The sequence below is a fragment of the Mugil cephalus genome, chromosome 6 (assembly GCF_022458985.1).
Source record: "Mugil cephalus isolate CIBA_MC_2020 chromosome 6, CIBA_Mcephalus_1.1, whole genome shotgun sequence".
NCBI lineage: Eukaryota > Metazoa > Chordata > Actinopteri > Mugiliformes > Mugilidae > Mugil > Mugil cephalus.
In genome coordinates, this window is record NC_061775.1 from 15,893,818 (window position 1) to 15,914,724 (window position 20,907).

Sequence of the window (20,907 nt, forward strand, 5' to 3'; positions counted from 1 at the left end):
TTGTTTTTGAAAAATGAATGTACAGTTCAGGGTCATAGGAAATTCAAGCATATTTTAAACCTGAGTTATCCTCACTCCTACGCTCTGCAACGTTTTCCACTGTATCTGTCCCCATCCCTGTCCACAACAGTGATCACTATCTGACAGCTTGTCACAGCAAACATCAAATGTACCTGCACTGACCTTGGAGCTGCAGCAGTAAATTCAATGTGAAAAGGAGTTTGTTCTGTATCCAACGAAAATTCACTTCTAGTAATAACATCAGTTAGTCCAGCATTTAAAGGAGCATTTAAAGGAGCGTGGGTGTAAAGAAAAGAGAAGTTCTGCCACCTGTTGGAAGAAAGCGCTTGTCACACACTAGTATTCCTGGACATAAACCATGTACTCCGTTCACTATACCCGAATTGCACCATCTGGAATTAGATAAGTGTATTTACACAATTAACAAATGTGCAAATGCCAAAAATGGTGTACTGTTCAGCTTCAGTTTTAAGCGAATATGAGAAAACTAAACACCTTGAGATGTAGTTTAAATCTTTAAAAAAATATTGCCAGTGAACTGGGTTATTTTTCTGAGATGTTAAGTTGTTTTTACCAGCTGACTGGAAGTATATAATGTTTTTTATATTTTAAAATATGACTTAATCATTCGTCCTTGTTGATTGTTGATGTTGAAGAAAAAACAATGAGTAAAAGTACAAGAGTCTTTCCAAGTGTGTTTAGGTCATGTATCCTAAATGTAAGAAATAAATAATTAAATGAATAAAAAATAAATGTTATAGTATTAGGGGCCACCCATGAGAGACAAAATGGTAGATTTGTGTTTCATCATGCACTCGCCAAATGTCCAGGAAAAATTCGACCTTTTTAAGGCAACCAGAGCATGTGACTGCCTCTACAAAATGCCGTGCAATTATTCATTTATTTATTTATTACCCACTATTTCAGTTTGCACGAACGTGGGCCCCTCTTCCAAGCTTGTGTGGTTTATCCCTCGGAAAACTCGCAGTTTTCGGCACAGTCTCTTTAAACTCCTGATTAAGATACACTGACGCAGTAACTGGTTGTTACAGTTTCTTGATAATGTATTTCGACATTATTCTCGACATTTGACTTTTTTCACGAAGTGTATGATAAAAAAAAAAATCTAACTCCTCTCATTTTTGTTTTCTCAAGGGTGGCACTAATACTATTTCGTAAAACACGCTGTAAATGAAAACAAACATCTCAGAAGCATAAAAAAGTTATAATAAATAATACATTTAAAAATGATAAAAATAATAAAATAACTAACTAACTAATTAACTAAATAAATAAATAAATACTAGAAACGTTGTTCCACGGGGCATGCGCAGCAGCCGGCGCGCTAATGAGCCTTTTGGTCCTTCGGGCTTGCCGTAGTGTTGTGCAACATTTCGCGCGAAATTGACAGTAACCAAAATAAACCTGGATCGACTGAGAAGCCGCGGTTAGTCTCATGCTGTCTTTATACCAACGCTTAACTTGCTTTAATGCACATTACTAACATTCGCTGACCCCTGTTACGTCCGTGGCCGACATTTAAAAAAAAGAAGACATTTAATAAAGAAGCGTATCAACACGACAAGACAGATGTGAGACCCGCCACAGCCGAAATGAAGCAGACGGAGCTTCCTGCCGTCTCTAGGTAACTAGGGCTCAATAAGTGACACGGGACTTAACATTGACCTCGAAGAAACAAGGACAATGGTAAGAAAGCCAAACTATTATTAAAAGTGTTATTACTATTATTATTATTTATTTGACACGATAGACTGCATTCAGGTGCCGAGTGTCTCTAATGCTCATGTCTAAACTCATTCTACCAGAGGAGGAGTCTTGCTCCTAGCCAGGTTGCTAAACGGAAGCAAACAGGAGATTCCTGTGAAGATGATGACTGGACATGTAGACCTGTAAGTTTAAAACTTTTGCACTTGTGTGGATCTTACTTAGACATGTATCACCCACCTAGACCAGACCAGGCACCACCAATGACACTCCTTGAGGGCAACATCCATCTCCAGCAGGATGCAGCCTGACACAGATACAAAGACGGTTTAGGAGCAACTCAGAAAGACTTGAAACATAGCACAAGAGACTTATGTATGTCTTTTGAAATAAAAACAACCACTCTTTCATATGAATCACTTCATGCTCAATGCTCAGTTCTGGATAACATACTATTCACAATCCATTGTTTGCTAGAAAATAGTACTCTGTTTCTTTTAATCTGTACGACTTTCCTCCTGCCTCTTGTTTGAAGTATAGAGAAATATTAAAAAAAAAATATTACAATGAGTGCAATGACTGCTGGTGTGATTGGGATTAAAAAGTCTTCAATGCCTTTTGACAGAACAAAAGAAGAACAAGTGATCATGAAAAGAGAGAAAACCATATTTCTCCTTTAAGAAAACCACTGACTCAGCTGAACAACCGGCCCGCATGTATGGATGGTGAAAAACATGTAAGCATCATTTCCATAAATGTTCCAGACTTCACTGTAAAATAAATAAATGAATAAACAACCAACAACTAAAACGGCCTCTTTTGCAGGAGGCGTTCATTCGAAGTATCCTCTCCAAGCCGTTTAAAATTCCTATTCCAAATTATACAGGTAATCTTCTAGTCCTTCTGACTTCATTTTTATGTCTGGTTTGATGAGTGATGAACTACTTCACTGCTGTCTTGATTAATTACCCACAGGCACCCTGGGAATCAGGGCACTCGGTCTAAAGCGTGCAGGAATAAGGAAAGCGCTTCACGATCCCTTTGCCGAGGATGCTTTGGTTCTTTATGAGCCCCCGACTCTGAGCGCTCACGACCTCATCAAAGCTGACAAGTACGTTCAAAGCACACAGGGCTCTTCCTCCACCACATCAGCTTTCACTTGAAATCTTCTGAAAAGCTTTGACTGTTGTTGACTGTTAGGTGAACGAGATCTCTTTGTAAAGTAGAAACAGAAACAGGTAAATGATTGAGAACTATTCTGTAGCAATAAATGATTTATGATAATCAGATGTGTAGACAAACTGTTTCCTTTAGTGTTTGCAATGAAAGAGAAATGTGTGACAAAACTTTTTTTTTTTTGATCTGTTCAGAGAAAAACTCCCAGTCCATGTTGTTGTGGATCCAGTTTTAGGAAAAGTGCTCAGACCCCATCAGAGAGAGGTAAAATGAAAAATCTTTTTTCTTTTCAAGATGAAAGAAAAATAATGAAACAGAACAAAATCAGGAATGTCCATATATCTTAACGATTTAAAGATGCTCAGTCCTATATTGTGTCTCTTCGGAAATATATATAAAAGAATGATCAAGAAATGCAAAATTAATGAAGCTTCACTGACTCATCACAGTATTCAGTTGCCAGATGTAAGAAGGACCAAATTTAAAAATGCCTGTCTCTAATTTCTCAAGGGGGTGAAGTTCCTGTGGGAGTGCGTGACGGGCCGACGCATCCCGGGATCCTACGGTTGCATCATGGCTGACGAAATGGGTCTGGGGAAGACCCTGCAGTGCATCACGCTGCTGTGGACTTTACTACGTCAAAACCCGGATGCAAAGCCGGAGATAGACAAGGCCATCGTGGTTTCACCCTCCAGTCTGGTTCGCAACTGGTACAATGAAGTGGGAAAGTGGCTGGGGGGGCGCGTCACGCCCCTCGCCATCGATGGAGGTTCAAAGGACGAGATCGACAAGCAACTAGGTAGCTGAGCTTTGCTTCCTCTCTCGCAACCCAAAAACACATGGGCCCGGCTGGGTTTTTAATTAATAGCAGTGATTTGTTTTCAGATTTATTTCCCTTTTTTGTGGTTTCTAGTGAACTTTATCTCTCAGCACGGCTTGAGAGCACCGACCCCAATCCTGATCATCTCCTACGAGACATTTCGACTGCACGCCGCGGTGCTACACAAGGGCAAAGTCGGGCTCATCATCTGTGACGAGGTATTTGACCTCGCCCATTAAAATGAGGAACTGAGAACCTCTGTTGGAGCGTAGCATTGATAGTTGTGTGTCGTAGGGCCATCGACTGAAGAACTCTGACAACCAGACGTACCAGGCGCTGAACGCCATGAGTGCCCAGAGGAGGGTGCTGATATCCGGCACTCCCATCCAGAACGACCTGCTGGAGTACTTCAGCCTGGTCCACTTTGTTAACGCTGGGATCCTCGGTGAGCAGCGGCGGCCCTCATTTCTAATCCGCTCTGTTTGTTTGCTTTATTGTTGTTCATGTGTTTGTTTTCACCTCGTTGACAGGCACAGCCCAAGAGTTTAAAAAGCGATTTGAGCTTCCCATCCTGAAGGGTCGGGACGCAGACGCCAGTGACAAAGACAGACAGACAGGAGAAGAAAAACTCACAGAGCTCATCAGAATTGTCAACAGGTAAACACCCAATGGTCGTCTTCTTTCTTCTTCTGTTATTTTTTACTGTCATTATTGTTGTTAAAATTTCATTTAAATTGGTTGGTTGATTAAACATTTTTATACATTTTTTTTTTTTTACTTTTCCCACACAAATTTAAATTTCTTTAAATGCACTTTAATATGAATCCAACATATTTAGCTCCCATCAGACAACTACTGAATAAAAAATGATTATTTGAACCTGTGTATTATTTGAATAGCTATATACTGAATGCAAAATTAGTTTGTTTCTGTGAAAACCACAGATGTGACTGTTTTAAGTTAATTTTTTGTAGAACTATAGAGAAACCTGAGGGATTTAAGTGACACTGTAAATCACATTATTTGCTTTTAAGTTGCACTCACCGGGTTCTACATCTACAGGTGTTTGATAAGGAGAACGTCAGATATCCTGTCGAAGTACCTTCCTGTGAAAATCGAGCAGGTTGTTTGTTGCCGGTAGGTTGAGTAACAGAGATTCATATATGCAATCATTCAAGCAACATTTTGATTTTAATCAATTTAAATCAGAAAATGTGCCTGCTGAGATGCACATGTATTATATTTATTTTTGTAATAAAGCAATGGATTAAATCATATTAATCATATCATATCATATTAATTCCCTGCAGGCTCACTCCTCTGCAGACAGAGCTCTATAAGCGCTTCCTGCAACAGGCCAAACCCATTCAGACGTTACAAGAGGGCAAAATAAGCGTCTCCTCATTGTCTTCTATCACGTCTCTCAAGAAACTGTGCAATCGTAAGTACAGTTACATCTATCGTATTTTGTCAGTATTGTTCATATGATTCTTTAGCATTATCTCTTGCTTGGTAAACACACTAACCACCGTCCTTTGTCTCCAGACCCAACTCTTATTTATGACAAGTGTGTGGAGGGCGAGGAAGGATTCGAAGGCGCCCTGGACCTGTTTCCTCCTGGTTACAACACTAAAGCTGTGGAGCCTCAGCTCTCTGGTAAGAACACGAACGACACATTTCAGCGCAGCTCTACTGCTGCACATGTTTGAAATAAAAAAAAAAATGAATATTTGAATGTGGTTATAATGTTTCAGTGTCGTGTTCACGGATCTTTTTTCCATTGCTCTAAATTGAACAAATGATCTGTAACTAAAGGTTAAATAATGGTTGTTTATCCTTTGTGAGCTGAATACATTTGTTTGTGCTTTGCTTCAGGGAAAATGCTGGTCCTGGACTACATTCTGGCCATGACCAGGACCACGACGAGTGATAAGGTGGTGCTGGTCTCCAACTACACTCAGACACTGGATCTCTTTGAAAAGCTGTGCAGATCGAGAAGGTGGTTTTATGGAAATATCGCAGTTGGATTGTATCTGATTTATAATATCTGACAGTTAAAGTCTGCAACAACCCTCCAATTTGTCTTTTTTTTTTCCAGATACCTCTATGTTCGTCTGGACGGCACAATGTCCATCAAGAAACGGGCCAAGATTGTGGAAAAATTCAATAATCCATCCGTGAGTGGGGAAAGTCTGCTTTTAAACAACACTGCAAAGTATTTGAACAGCGTTTTAAATCCGTCTCTTTTGAACCCAGAACCCAGAGTTCATCTTCATGCTGAGCAGCAAAGCGGGCGGATGTGGCCTGAACCTGATCGGTGCTAATCGCTTGGTGATGTTCGATCCCGACTGGAACCCGGCCAACGACGAGCAGGCGATGGCTCGGGTGTGGAGAGACGGCCAGAAGAAGACCTGCTACATCTACAGACTGCTCTCCGTAAGTTCAGCATGGGTGACGAGACAGGATGTCGACATAAATGAAAGCAGATTATATTCAGGGTCTGTTTTCAGTTTTCATAGTAATGCTTCATGCATTGAGGTCAGGACGTCCGACGCGATGTGTCTGAACAGCAGCCTGGAAGCTGCTCGTCTACAAGGCTTCGCCGCTTTTGATTTGTGCGTTTCCTTGTTGACAGACGGGAACGATTGAGGAGAAGATCCTGCAGAGACAGGCCCACAAGAAAGCCCTGAGTAGCTGTGTGGTGGACGAGGAGCAGGATGTGGAGCGTCACTTCTCTCTGGGTGAACTCCGAGAACTGTTCGCACTCAACGAGGAGACCACGAGCGACACCCATGACAAGTAAAGAAGCTGTTTGTGACGCTCACCCTGCTGTTCCCTTTAACTAATCCCAGTTTTATTTACAATGTCAATAATACTAATTTAAATACTCAATAACCTGAGTGACGTTTGTGTCAACGTTGGTGCATTTTAAATAAAACAGCCGATGTCTGGTTTGAATTTAAAATACATTAGAAATAGAAAAATCTTAGTAATATACAGTAAATATTCAGCTAACTAAACTCAGATGTGTCAGAGCAGTACAAAACTGTTGAAGCTGATTTTGTTTTGTCATATTGTGCTTAATCCTGTATGACCTCTCCTTCCTTGGGTTTGTTAGGTTTCGCTGTTGCCGCTGCGTTAATGGCAGAGAGGTGCGTCCTCCTGCGGATGACTCCGACTGCACCAGTGACCTCTCCCAGTGGCACCACTGCTACGACAAGAAGGGCCTCAGGGACCAAGTGTTGAAATCCTCTTGGGACGCTGCTGTGTCCTTTGTCTTCCACCAGCGCTCTCACGAGGACCAGAAGGGTGGAGTGTAGCAGAGGGAACCCAAAAGACTTTAATCTCACTGCTACGTTTGTTGAATATAATGTAATTGTTTGTTTTGTTATTATTTTTTTATTATTATTATAAATGCTGAAAAAAATAAAGAATTATCTCTTTGTCATTTATTCACTAATGTCACATAAGTAACTGTACCTACAGCATTGTAGAGAGGCATTGGTTAACACCAGAACTATTAGCCGGCGAGGACATATGGATGAAAAAGCCATTTGGTAGATTTTATATACATCTTTTTATGTCTCCAAAATGATTTTGAAAAGGTGGTGGTCAAAAGTATTTGCTCCAAAGTGAGTTCTTCAAGGAAATGCCAGTGGATTGTGGGCAACCATGAAACAGTGAAGTAACTGGAATTCATCAAACATTCAACAGAGAGAAACGTTTACGAGACTCCCAGATCTAGATGCTTTGTTTTCTTTATTTTTGCCTCAATGCACACAGATCTGAAACGTGGGCATTGTAAAGACTTATATCCTGCAGCAGCCAGTAAGACACTCAGTAACATCAAAACTGCCATAAATCTCAGAAAAAAAAGAATTAAATTTTATTTGAATAGCATCAATAACAATACAAATTGTCTCAAGACGCGTTACAAAACCTGTCTTGAAACAGCCAGAGTAAAGAAGACCACCTGCTTTTTCAGCCTGAAAGACAAGAAAAGAGAACTGGAGGAGGAAAGAAGAAAACATCATCAGCCAACAGGAAGCTGTGCACACTGATACCAACCGGTTAGAGTTGGACATGAAATGCTCCACTGCACCAACCTTGTATAGAATAGAGGGAAATTATCACTTTCAGTCAGAAGATTTTCATCACCCGGCATCTTGAATGGGACACCTGAGTGAAGCTGCTTTTTGTATATTTGATCCATAGTCCATAGGTCTTCAACAGGGGGTTGCAAAATCTATGATTGATTAGAAATTGCATGTTTTAAATAACAACAAAAATTATATTTGAGTCAGTGTATTATTGGAATAAGTTAATACTGAATGCAAAACGATAATGATACTGTATATTTATAAAGAACACTTAATCTCTCCATCAGTTGAAGACCCTTGCCATAGACGGTCAATGATTTTTACCTCATGCTATATACTCCAGTCCAGATGGTGGCGCTAATGCACCTGCAAGCTGCGCCGCTAAAAACAAAAGTAGAAGAAGAGGAAGAAGGTTCCGACTCCTCCTCAATGGAGGAAGCAGAAGAAGTGACAGTAGCACAGATGGAGATAGTACCACTGTCTCCTCGCAGGGCTAATAAACCAAGTTATTAAATGATAAACACTAAACTCTTCCACGATGCGAAACTCGGAGCGGTCGAAGGAAACGACTCTGAAGGAGATCTGCTCCCAGGCTGTCAGGAAGCATCTGGCTGCTCTGGGCACTGAGGCTGTTCTTGGTGAGTAAACCAATACACATAAACACAGTTTGGAGATCTCTCTCTCTCACATACACACACACACACACACACACACACACACACACACACACACACAAATAAATTAATAAATAAATTAATAAAAATGACACAGGTCCAGTACGTGAAGACACTCACCCTGTTTTGTAATTCATCCGGTCCATGGGTATATTTTCCATTCAAGTAGTTGCGTCTAAAACACCACTGTTGTCTGTCTGTCCTCTGTTTTATTACCCAGGTCTTCCCGTGCCCCTGATTAAGGACCTTCTGTCTCATCTGACAATATGTCAACTGGACAAACTCCAGCCCGCCCTCAACCAGAGAGGTATGAACTGTGGGCTTCGGACATGATATATTTATTTATTTTCTCACTGACATGGGGCACTTGCATTTGTTTTTCTGTTTTTACACAGCATTATATCTTTAGTGTCTTGTATATCTCACTACGTACTGTACACGATAACTGTATTATAATATATGTCATGAATTCATATAGATTGTGTGTTTTATATATAGCATGCATATTGTTTATATATACTTTTGTATATACTTGCACAATCTACATCACTTGTATTTTATTTTATGAACTTTTGCTTTTTTTTGCTGACTGTAATTCCTCCTATCTCTGTGTGTGATGTTACTGGATACCGAATCTTTCCATCTATTTATTTTATTTTATTGGTTTATTTGTGAGGGACAGCGCACATTAATAAATGGTAAATTGTAGGCACAAGAAATCATAAATGAGCCGGAATTAACTAAGAGACATCAGGGCACGCCAAACACTCATCAACACGCTTGCAACTGCATACAACACACAGTTAAGAGTGAACCATTGTTAAAAACTGTTAAAAACAAGCACACAGATAGGGCAGACTATCTATCTTTCTATCTTAAACTCATGTTGTGTTTTCGTTTGCTGTCCTCCAGGGATATCCACCTACAGTGGATGGATTGGAGTCCTGCGGGACATGAGCGACCCTAACCATGTACACGTAACATATTCTTTAACACCAGTGATTTCACACGAATATTTATTTTCCACGACCCCGTTGTGATATTTCTCTCGTGTCACCTTCCAGACGATAGACCTGCGCACCGAGGAAGAGGCCAAACGTGAAGTGATGAGGACGCTTTTTCCGCTCGTGTTCTACGGCTTCTCTAACCAATACATCAGAAGGAACATCGCGAATTTAAACACCCCGTCGTTCCTGCAGGCTGCAGCTAAATACGTCCAGCATTTTTTACTCATCCCGAGCTCCCCTAGGCCCCTTGAAGCTTTAATTGCAGAGCAGTGGCCTCTCCTGAGCCTCTTAGAGAAGCATATAAGTAGTATTGGTGTAACGCAGTCCTTTAACTTATCGCAGAGGAAGACACAAATCGTGTTGTACGTCCTCCACCGCCTGCTTGACCACGGGCGGGCTAGGAAACTAGTCGTGAACGTGCAGTGTCCTATCGTGTTGGCCTGGCTCCTGCATGGAAGAGGATCTCAGTATGTGGACCTGATGCTGAAGAATCTAATCCACAGCAGGAAGGGAGGCGGTATTTCACAAGTGGCTTCAGGCAGTGCAGACGGGGCCGGCCTCAGTCCAGGTCTTCAGACTGCGGCCTCAGATGATCCGGATGATGAAGGCACTCCATCCAAACGTCCAAAGTTGGATTCTGTGTCCCCTGAGTTGGAAGAATCTGGAAAGGCGAGCTTCACCGTGGACCCGCAGTTCCTCTGTCGAGCCCTCACTCCGTGCCATGGAGCGGGTGGAGATGGAGCAGGATCCTGTCCCTGGGGGCAGATCGACTGTTTGGAGATCAGACAGTGCGGGTCCGACGCCCTCAGAGTCCTGAACTTTGCCCTGCCCACCTTTTTCTGCCTCCGCTCTCTAACTCTTCACAGCACTTGTAAGTTCATTTCAGTACGTTTTAGAGCTAAGTTCAGGGGTCCTTCTGCTGCTTAGCATTTATTCTTTATGTTTGCGCAGCGACCTTCAGGGACTCGGACGTCTTGGACCTGGCTCAGGCCTTGAAGAAGTTGTCCGACAGCTCCCGCAGCTCCTTGACGTCTCTGAGCATCAGCGTCCTGCCAAACGCCAAACTCATGGAGGTCCTGCTGGATGCGATCCCTGCCTTGATGTCCGTGCATGTGGAGATCCAGACTGTGATGTGGGGACCGCCATTACAAAATCATCCCAGGGTTGCTGAGTCAGACGTGGCAGGTAACGCTGGGGCTGGATTAAAAGTGTCGCGCTGTGGCGACAACACTCCTTTCAGGGAGACACCCTGAGGGATACTCGGAGTAGTACAGGAGACCAGGGTAGTGACATCAGGAGAAACTCTGGTGATGGAAACGGAAAACCTCTCATGAGGTGGTTTTTCAGACGTGTAGATATAAAAGTTTATTGCAAAAGTGAAATGGAAACGCTTTTTCCGCCGTTTTCTGTCACTGGAGATGATCCCGGGCGTCATGTGACCAGTCCATGTCCTCAGAGTGAAGTCTTTGAGAGATGAGACAAGACTTAAAGAGAGTTACAGCTCATTCGCAAAACACCTTTCACTGGAAACACGTACTTTATCGAAATTTCAGAAATATCTCTTTCCTTTTGTGAAAAGCTGTAATGGAAACGCATCTAGTGTATTAACTATCATTACATAAATAAGTGCTAGCGTAGTACTATTGCTAGTATATTAGTATGTTTCATTATCTATTATTGTTTATGAGTATGAACCTGAGGTAACTGTTCCCTAAACGTCTGTCAGCAGATCTGCCCCTGGAGAAGCTGACGGTGAAAATCGCTGAGCTCCAAACTGATCTGCGCTTCATGACGTCTGTGCTGAGACGTTGTCCACATCTCATCTCACTCCACGTAGCCGGGCTGAGGTTACCCACGGGCTCCTCTCAAGGCCAGCTCCTCAGGACCCTCTCAGGTAATGTGCCACGTCAGAAAAAGATGTTCACCGGCCACGGTTTGAGAGGCCGTGACCAAGTGGACCGACGTTTATCGTCCATTATTGTCCAAAAGCTTTTAATACACATCATTTAGCACCACTGGTTTACATTCTCCTTCATCACCATCTGTAGTTGACAAGATACTCACTTGCAGTTGACACCATCATCTTGGTTGATTTAGGTATCAATATCCATTTAAAAATAAAATAAAACTATACATGAGCTGGTAGTTGGACTGGATGATATTAAATCCTGATTTTTTTCCATTGTCATAGATTATTGATGATTTTTACCGGATTTCCATCAGTATGAACTCAGGTCTTGAGAATGTTGGTGTCCGAGTGTTTCAGAAGCTGCTCGTCTTCCTGGATTTTTACACACAAACATCTCTTGGGTTTACAGAGAATGAAAAAGAAAAACTATCCTGAAAGTAGAAGCTCTCAGGGTGAAAATGACTCGTTGAGTTCAGATGTGAACAGCCTGACTGGTTCAAGCTGATAGAAATGCGACAGTAACTCAGTTTACTTTTCTCTACTGACATGCATTACTTTTTTGTTCGTTACTTTTAGCTACGTTTTTTTTCACTCCTGAGTTTTTCGTTTATGCGTCGTTTTCATTACTCTTTACTTTAGTTACTTTTGGTAAAGGTAACTGATTGTAACAAATATTCAGTAACTACTTGTAATGAGGAGTGATAAAAAGCAATGTTTTTTTCCAATATTTCCCACACCACTGGACAAATTGCCCACCATCCCTGATTAAGGCTCACGTTTTAGTGAGTGGTAGTGATATATGATATACAACTATGCAGAAGACCGTCTCTGAATGCATACCATACACCAATAAGAAGGTGGCCGACAGCAGCATGACCACACCAAGTGCCACTCCAGACTGATGCTACAATTAAGGCTCACAAAGACTGAATAAACGTTACCTGGTAAGATTTCTGCTGCGTAATCTGGACGGCAGGATTAGAATTTGACACAAACGACACGAAGGCATGGATTCATCCTCCCCTGTATCAACAGTTCAGTTCAAAAATTTGAAGAACTGAAGTGAAGGATGCGAAGGAATTAAATAAAAACTGTTCTTGCGCCACAGTTCTTGAGATCTCAAGTTGGACGCATTGATTCCAAGTGGACACCAAACCAGGCAGGATGTTTTACATTGCCTGACTGTTTTTTCTCTAATGTTAATAATGACGTGTGTTCACCCTTTAGAGTCAAATCCCTGTTTGAGGACTCTCCACTTGGACGACATGAAGCTGTCTGATTGTCTCCCTGAGATTCAAAATCTGCTCAAAGACTGCAAGTTGGAAGGTAAGAAAGGGAGAATAGAGCCAGAAATGTAAGCGCCTGTTAAAGAGCAGTAAATTTAAACTTTTCTAAATGTAAATGTAAGAGCAAAGTCAAACTTTTTCCTCCTAAAAATGAAATACTCTCACTGTAGCCTAAAGCTGGTTTCAGCCCTGTTTTGTCTTGCTGTTGTTCCACTGGCATAGGTCTGAACTATGAACAAACCACAACACACTGGTTGACAAACTTTAGCCTAAAACACAAATTGGGGCTGAAATGAGCTGCTAAGAAGCAGGTTGTAGTGTTAACACAATTAAAGAGCTCATTGAATCTTTAAGAGCATTTAACGTGACTTTCTGTTTCATGGTCTACAAATGAATCAGACAATCTTTTAGAATTTGCACTGAATCCAGTCCTAGTCCAGATTAAAATGATCCCCCCTCCCTCCTGTGTCCTCTCCTTCTGTCAGAGGTGCAGTTTAACGACTGCCGCCTCCTGGAGAAGTGCAGCGACAAAGAAGAGAGTCTGCAGCGGCTGGTGGCCGCTCTGAAGACGGTTCCTTCTCTCCACACGCTGAGTCTGGCTCAGAACCGGCTGGGTGAGCACAACCTCACACATGATTTAATTCAGGCTTACATTAGCGCTCTCACTACTGCAGGAAACGAGTAAGAGGCCTCATCCTGATCTGTCTTCTTAGCTGATGTTCAGATGAATGAATTTGGGTGACTTGTCTACATTTTCCCGCTCCAAAGAGCTTAAACGCTCTATCTGCACTGTTTGACAGTGAATGGTGACATCCGGACATTATTATTATTATTATTATTATTATTATTATTATTATTATTATTATTATTATTATTATACTTTAATAATTTGTTTGACTTCCTGTGTCCACAGCGAAGAATGTGTGTGTGCTGGCGGATCTGTTCTCGGGATCCTCACCAAGTTCAGTCAAATGGCTCAATATCAGGTAAACGTTGACCGGAGCGGCTCAGTTTAGTCTTCAGTAATGAAGTCTGTGGTGCCATGCACACATTAAAAGTGAATAATAGTTAATGATAAACCCGTGTACCCACTGTGTACATCCACAACTCATTTATAATGACAGAAGAATCGCTATAGAAAGAAAGCTAGAAATGAAAGAGAAAATAACTCTTTCTTTTGCAAAGGTGCAAAGTTTTATTAATGCTGTATTTCCAAACGTGAACAGTGGACACTTAAAGTTCCCAACAGTCGAGAAGTACACAACTGTAGGCGCAATAGGCAGTAATGCATATTTTTACTACATATAACACGATTTTTGCGTCGTGCTTTTTTGTCCTGCACAGCTCCAACTTCATTCAGCCGGCTGAGCTGCTGCGGTTCACTAACAGACTGAGGACGCATCATCCCCCGCACCAGCTGACCCTTGACCTCCGGAGGAACCCGGGGGACCGAGACCCCGACACGTGGACGGCCGCTCTGAAGAGCCTCCGTCCGTTCTGTGTTCTGCTCGTTGAAAGGTGGAAATCCACCGACATGCTGCTGGACCATGTGAGCAATATGTGAACAATCCAGAGCATCCAGCGCCCCCTGTAGGAGGGAAGTGTAGCTGTGAAAATGGTATTTTCTTAATGATTTTTTTTTTTTTTTTAAATATTATCTTGGATGAAAACTTTTCACTGTTTAAAAAAACTAATTCCATTAGCTGTGTAAGTTTTTTGAATTGTGTATTTCTTTAACATAAGCTTTCATACAGTGGCACAGCAGAATAAACGAGTATCTCACAACGGTTTGACGTTTGAATCGTTTATTAAACCAGCGTCTGTAACACTGTGAGTGATGGGGGATGAAACTGCACCAAACCCAGACTGGAGCATCAGATTACTGGACGGAGAAGAGTGATACGTCTCACAACTGTCCTGCCTGATCGTCTCTGAGGCTTTTGATTTATGAAGTGGTGTGGAAAAGAAATGCAATAAAAACACTTGGTTCTATTAAAACTTTTGTAATTAATACATTTTATTCTGATTGAAATGTGTGAGAGATGACGATGCAGCTACTGTAAATGAAGCCTCTCACCATTTCAATAAAACATTAAGGGATAATTTTTCTGTACGTCTCAAAAGTGTTCAGTATTTTCTCCGGATAGATGATATCTCTGTTCTCATGAATAATTTCATTCACAAATATCAGGACGTAAAACGTTCTTATACTTGAATGGGTGGTGGGTCTCAACACGTACGTTGAGACAAATGAGGTACACAGACGTTGTTACTTGTTACTTTTTTGTTACTCGTTACTCTCCGTTACCTTTTTCATTACTTGTTACTTTTCTCAAGACGCTTTTGTTACTCATTACAATTTTCGGTATGTTTTTGTTACACGTTACTGTTCTTTACTTTTTTTGTTACTTTTTCATTATTCGTTAATTGTTCGTTATGCGTTTGCTACTTTTTTCATTACTTGTTACTTTCCACACCTTTTTAACATGGTACTCTGTCATTACTTATTACTTTTTTCATTACGTGTTTCTTTTCATTACTTTTTCGTTACTTTTCTCAATATCCTTTTGTTACTCGCTACTATTTTCGGTACGTTTTTGTTACACTTTACTTTTTACTTTTCATTTTCATTACTCTTTAGTTTTTGTTACTTGTTTTTTTTTTTTAGTTATTTTCAACATTACCCGTTTGTTACTCACTAATTCTTGTTTATTACTTTTTTATTATTATGCTTTACTTCTCTTTACTTTTTATTATTTATTTATTACCCAATACTTTTTTACTTGTTACTGCTCTTTACTTTTTTCGTACTTTTTCTTTGCTCGTTACGTTTTCGTTACTCTTTACTTTTCGTTACTTTTTCATTATTCATTAATAGTTCGTTACGCGTCTGCTACTTTTTTCATTATCTGTTACTTTCCGTACTTTTTTATTACTTGCTACTTTTTTCGTTACACGTTACTCTGTCATTACTTGTTACTTTTCGTTTTTTGTTACTTGTTAATTTTCATTACCTGTTACTTTTTTTGTGACTCGTTGCTTTTTGTTAATAGAGGCCAAAGCTGTCTGTTATTATTTATTTTTTCAATCAGTGCACTATAATTAATAATATAAATAAATTTTACTTAATATAATGTTTTCTTTCTATAATCTTGTAACTCAAACTATTTAAATTAAGAACAAATCTTCACTGTTTAATAAAACAACCTCATTAGCTGTGCACCACGTGATAACTTCTCACAATAGTACACAACCTTAACGTAACCTTCCATTCGTTTTCCTGAATCCAAGTAAAGCGTCACAAGCAAATAAAGGACAATCCCGTAACAGTTTGACATTTGAATAATTTATTAAACCAACGTCCGTAACACTTTCAGAGTCCTCTCTCAAACAGTGTGAGTGACAGTGGACATTAAGTTAAAAACTGAAAAACCTGGAGAGTCGATGTCAAGGTGAAGAGCAGTTTCACAGCAGCCATATCGCAACTTCTTGTCATTTTCTTACATAAGATCACTGACACAGTCTTTTAGTAGGAACCAAGTAGAAAAAAACTCAGTCAGAAAATGGATTAAAAAGAGCGTAATCTTTTTCTCTTAGTGAATTCATAAAGCTAAATACTGAAACATTACTACAGTAAATTCAGTTGCTTTTCCTCGTACATTGTCACGTTTTAGTAAATTCAAGTTGAAGATAGTGGAGTCCCCGGCTCTGCATGCTAATCGGTCAGTTTGCTGGGTCTATCTACAACCATTGCTTACATAAAACAAAGAGTCTCACAAACACCACGTTCTCATCCACACGGCTGCAACATTTCTTCCCGGCCATCTCTGAGGCTTCTGATTTATGAAGTGGTTTTGAAAAGAAATTAAATCTGTCTCTAATTAATTAATACACCTGTAATTAATAGAGTTTGTTCTCATACTTTTATTTTTCATTGCTTTTTTTGTTTTGTTTTTTTTTTTTTTGGATTGAAATCTGTGACAGGTGATGATGCAGCTACGGTAAATGATGCCACTCACCATTTGGATGAAACATAAAGGGTTCGTTTTTCTGTACATGTCTGATTTACCAGCATCTCAAAAGTGTTCGGTATTTTCTCCAGACAGATGACTTCCTGGTGGGGCGTGACTGAGACCATTTACAAATATCGGGACGTAAAGGTAGAGATCCGTTGAGATCACAGATGTCGAGGAAGATGAGTTTAAATTGTCTATCAGTGCGAGGAAAATTTACACTTTATGACTTAAATAAAATAAAATAAAAACACACACACAACCTGTTCCTTTCACAAAAATTTCCACTGTTACATATAGTGCGCTTTCCTCTTGTTTCTGTAAATACTTTTTTTCTTTTTTTCTTTGTTTTTTTTTTTACATAGTCTGTACAGTGTTAATGTACATGTTATCCATGTGGAGTTTGTACGAGTCAGTGAGCTGCATGACACACACACACACACACACACGCACACACGCACACACGCACGCACACGCGCGCGCGCGAGGACACTCATCCCACAAAGAAAAGAGCTCGGGCCAAATATTCACCGTGTGGCCGAGACGTCTTTAAGGTGGAACCCAAAGTTTTCCAGGATGTTTTTTTTTTGTGTGTGTGTGTGTGTGTGTTCCCGTGGAGTGCTCGCAATCAGCCTTTCAGTAGCGTCGCAAAAAAACAAACAAACAAAGTCCCAAATGAATCGAACTTGTACAGAGAGGTTCGCACCGTCACGCATCTACAGAAAAGTAGACATTCAGTCTGGCACCCGCACGGTCGTACGCACGATATACGCTCACTTGTGCAATAACAAAACGAAAAAAAAAACATACACCGGAGCCTACAATACAATATCTCAAGAAGGCATTGAGGAAATTTTCCTCAAATAAATATAAATAAATTAAATCATATAAAAAGAAACGGGTTAACAAACATAGATTCTGTCAATTTCTGTTAAATATTGCAGAAAAATCTCAAATGAAAAGAACAGTACTTGCTCGTAGACAGGAGATGTAGGCGTGGATGTAAGAGACAGGTACAGTTTGTAAACAATGGCAGACAAGGGGGACGGACAAGCACACACAGACAGCTAGACACTTTCACTAATCATCAGTGAGCCCGGTGTGGCTCAGTGGCGGTGGTGGTGTGGCCATAGTGGAGTGGCTGTATGGGGCTGGGGGTGTATTTTGGAGTCGTTGTCATTATCTGGGCGAGTATGGATAGGACCGTATTGGCAGTGCTGCTGTCGTCCCTCCTCCTGCGGGGCGCAGGGAGGCTGCAGACAACAGACAAAAGTGGCCGGACAGCACCAAATACTAAGGCGGAGCGGAAAGACGCGAGCAGACTTCTTCACGGTTTCGGTGCAAAAAAAAAAAAAAAAAAAAAAAAGTGGTCATGGAGTTACCGGTTTACCGGTTTATTTCACTCATTAGCACCAGCTCGGAGAGTAAGGGGGGAACTTAAGACTTAACGCCGACAGTGTGAGCTTTGGTTAAGTGATAATAAGAACATGGACTGCAAAAACCAGTGGTGCGGCAGGTTGCTGACTTCGATGCTGCACATCTATAGCGATCACTATTTCGTACACTGCAGAAACACTACCACTAACCTCACAGTAAGTAAATTCTCCCACTGACAAATAATTAAAAAAAAAAAATCCTGATGTTAAGAGAATAGAAAATAGAACGTCAAAGTGACAACCCGCTTTCAAAATAAAAGTTTTTTAGTACGTTGTGTAGACATATAAGTGAAGAATACACTAACAGCAGCAGGGGAGGGGGGGTTTAAGTGTCCATGTTCTCCCTACTTACAGAACTGTCGCCTAACGCCTGCCTCTCTTTAGAGAAACGTGTTTAAAGTGTGTTTGATGGGAACCTATAGTTTTACCCACATATTTAGCGTATCACGAATGGAGCAGTAAGAAACGCCTCAAGGAAAAACCAAGTCACGGCAGTTTTGAGGGTCATCTGCTGCCAATGAAGATAACCTTTCAGCCTGGCATCGGGGGTACTACGTCTCGCGGGATGAGTCTGATATAATTAATATAATTAATAATCCTGTGAAAATCTGGCGCCAGTCTTGTATAATGTATGCACTACACACAGCATGTTCATTCGTCTCAGTTGCCTCGCGTGGGATGGCGTCGTGCACGGCAGGTACGTGAGTTTGTGGCGGTGCATGGGAAAACGAAGACGACAACAATTTCATAGATTTGGATGGAACCACTGGGGCCTGAAACTCCACGTGTGCCAACGAAATGAATGCAATGAATCCAACGGAGCGATGAGTTCCCTGCTAATTCCTTCATACCATATGCGTACAACGTATTAATGCATGTGAAGGCACACACAGTAATTATCACGTGAAAACTTGGTAACTCTACTATTAGTGGTTTTCTTGCAAATGTCAGTTGAAGGACTATTAAAAAGAAAAAGAAACAGCCGGTCAACTCAAAATGCAGAGTGGACAAACTCAAATCAAGGCAGTTTGTGTTGCTTTTAAAGTAAACATGTTCAATCCGGCAGCAGAAATTGGTGTTTTGATTGATGCTCTTGTGCAGGTGGGGAGGGGGAGCGGTGTGCAGGAGGTGGGGGCCTGTGATGGAGGAGGAGGAGGAAGAGGAGGAGGAAATGTATGAATGTGGAGGGTGTATAATGGGGGGGCTATAGGATCCCATCCATGAAGCTGGTGTCTAGCCGCTGGATGAGCACTCGGATGAAAGACATCTCCTTGCGGGTGTTCTCAAAGATCACCCGGGGGTCATCGGACTGGCAGCGCAGACAGTTGGGAGCCATGACCATGGCCAGGTTGTTCACATCCATCTTGGTGATGACCACGTTGGCAGGCTGGGCAAATACCTGCGCAGGCAAGAGCAGATTATTCTAACGGTTACCTCAATAAAGAATGAAGACATTTTTTCAAGCCTTTTTATGATTTCTGGGGAAATGTCCACCATGACTGGAAGTTTGTTATATTTGGTAAAGTATTCCAGCACTGAAATAAACCATAGTAAAATAGGTCTTCACTTTAACCTCCTGAGACCCTGCGTCCTCATATGGGGACGTGAAGTTTTAGTTTCCATTTAAACTTTTATCCTCTTAACTAGATACTAGTCGGTGTAAAAACATAACAGTCATTTCAGCTGATTCATTCTACAGCCGAAAGTTAAAAAATGTGCAAAACCTAATTAAATTTTAGTTTAAATTGCTTTTTTTTTTTTTTTTTTTTTTTTTACTGCTTATTAACTTTTCCAGTTCTATGTTACAGGCAAATTGTATCAACAGTATAACTTGTTGTGTTTTCTAATTAGCAAGTACTCATTTGGGGACATTGGGACTTCATTATTTGCAATTCTGCTTTTGCACAGCAATGTTCAGACATGTAAATTAACATATTTTGTTACACATTGGTAACTTTATTATAGTACTGAGTGAAATAATTCCTTTTTTTTTTTTCAAAAAATACTTCCTGTTCAAAGACAATGCTTAGTTTTTATAGTTCCTACTAGTTAGGTGCTGCTAATCAGAAATAAAGAGAAATGGAGAAAATAAAAATGCATAGCAAACAACAGCTCAGGACTCAGGAGTTTAAGACAACTTATTTTAGTCCAAGGGCCACATGCAGTCCATCTAGATCTCAAAACGGGTCCAGTAATATTAAAGCATAATGACAGATAAATATGTCTCTTTGTTTTAGTGCAAATAAAAACAAGTACATTATGGAAATGTGTACATTTAATGAACCATCCTTTTACAAAACATTTTATGAACAACCTCATTTGCTCAATTTTGGCTCATTGCTGCCCTCTGCTGCTTAGTTCTGGGTCTCTCAGGTTTTTTTCTTATATGACAAATAAGGAATAAGTGCCAATTTAATTGAAACTGTGTCTATTCTTCCTGCTATCCCTCCTTCCTTCCCCATCTACTTCTCCTCCTCCTTCATCTCCTTCTTATACTGTTTCTCCTTCTCCTCATACTCTTCCTTCTTTCTCATTTTCATCTTCCTCCTCCTTCTTCCCCATCTACTTTTCCTCCTCCTCTGGCATTGCTGGTTTTGACATGTTTCACAGCGCTGCTTTAAGACTTGCAGATGTGGTGGAGCTAAAAGGATTGCTTTCCACCAAAACACAAATAACTGCCTGTAAAAAAAAAAAAAAAACTACAAATAAATCAACCTCATCAAATGTTGCCAGATATACA

At 40.7% G+C, this 20,907-nt stretch overlaps 3 protein-coding genes across 4 annotated transcripts in view; 2 read left to right on the plus strand and 1 right to left on the minus strand.

The window, feature by feature from the left end:
• The first annotated feature begins 1,413 nt into the window (after positions 1-1,413).
• rad54l (RAD54 like) lies at positions 1,414-7,194 on the plus strand. The gene is made up of 18 exons (XM_047587397.1): positions 1,414-1,728; positions 1,848-1,931; positions 2,372-2,482; positions 2,572-2,632; positions 2,722-2,857; positions 3,117-3,186; positions 3,433-3,721; positions 3,836-3,960; positions 4,037-4,187; positions 4,273-4,399; positions 4,805-4,879; positions 5,053-5,183; positions 5,288-5,398; positions 5,618-5,741; positions 5,841-5,919; positions 5,999-6,178; positions 6,378-6,541; positions 6,861-7,194. The coding sequence occupies exons 1-18, from the start codon at positions 1,726-1,728 to the stop codon at positions 7,060-7,062; spliced, it is 2,223 nt and encodes a 740-aa protein (XP_047443353.1). The 5' UTR covers positions 1,414-1,725; the 3' UTR covers positions 7,063-7,194.
• A 1,042-nt stretch (positions 7,195-8,236) lies between these two features.
• Positions 8,237-16,981, plus strand: lrrc41 (leucine rich repeat containing 41). Of its 2 annotated transcripts, none has more exons than XM_047587479.1 (10): positions 8,237-8,480; positions 8,737-8,823; positions 9,429-9,487; positions 9,581-10,394; positions 10,475-10,708; positions 11,250-11,417; positions 12,660-12,758; positions 13,204-13,332; positions 13,632-13,704; positions 14,063-16,981. In XM_047587479.1, the coding sequence occupies exons 1-10, from the start codon at positions 8,381-8,383 to the stop codon at positions 14,280-14,282; spliced, it is 1,983 nt and encodes a 660-aa protein (XP_047443435.1). In that variant the 5' UTR covers positions 8,237-8,380; the 3' UTR covers positions 14,283-16,981. The 2 variants fall into 2 exon arrangements, with proteins under 2 accessions (XP_047443435.1, XP_047443436.1); XM_047587480.1 differs by having other exon boundaries at positions 11,253-11,417.
• Positions 16,982-17,323: 342 nt separating this feature from the next.
• The window catches only part of arhgap39 (Rho GTPase activating protein 39), a 54,352-nt gene continuing 50,768 nt past the window's right edge, over positions 17,324-20,907 (minus strand). The window contains exon 11 of the mRNA XM_047587478.1: positions 17,324-19,566. Coding sequence (XP_047443434.1) covers positions 19,372-19,566 — 195 coding nt within the window. The 3' untranslated portion in view covers positions 17,324-19,371. The remainder of the gene's footprint in view (positions 19,567-20,907) is intronic.

Excerpts from the sequence above, each read along its gene's own strand:
- rad54l (XM_047587397.1), top strand. Across the intron at positions 3,722-3,835 it reads CGAGATCGACAAGCAACTAG|TGAACTTTATCTCTCAGCAC; the intron begins GTAGCTGAGCTT and ends TGTGGTTTCTAG. Across the intron at positions 4,188-4,272 it reads TGTTAACGCTGGGATCCTCG|GCACAGCCCAAGAGTTTAAA; the intron begins GTGAGCAGCGGC and ends CCTCGTTGACAG.
- lrrc41 (XM_047587479.1), top strand. The coding sequence starts at position 8,381 with ATGCGAAACTCGGAGCGGTCGAAGGAAACGACTCTGAAGGAGATCTGC. Across the intron at positions 8,481-8,736 it reads GGGCACTGAGGCTGTTCTTG|GTCTTCCCGTGCCCCTGATT; the intron begins GTGAGTAAACCA and ends TTTATTACCCAG. Across the intron at positions 10,709-11,249 it reads TGCTGAGTCAGACGTGGCAG|CAGATCTGCCCCTGGAGAAG; the intron begins GTAACGCTGGGG and ends AACGTCTGTCAG.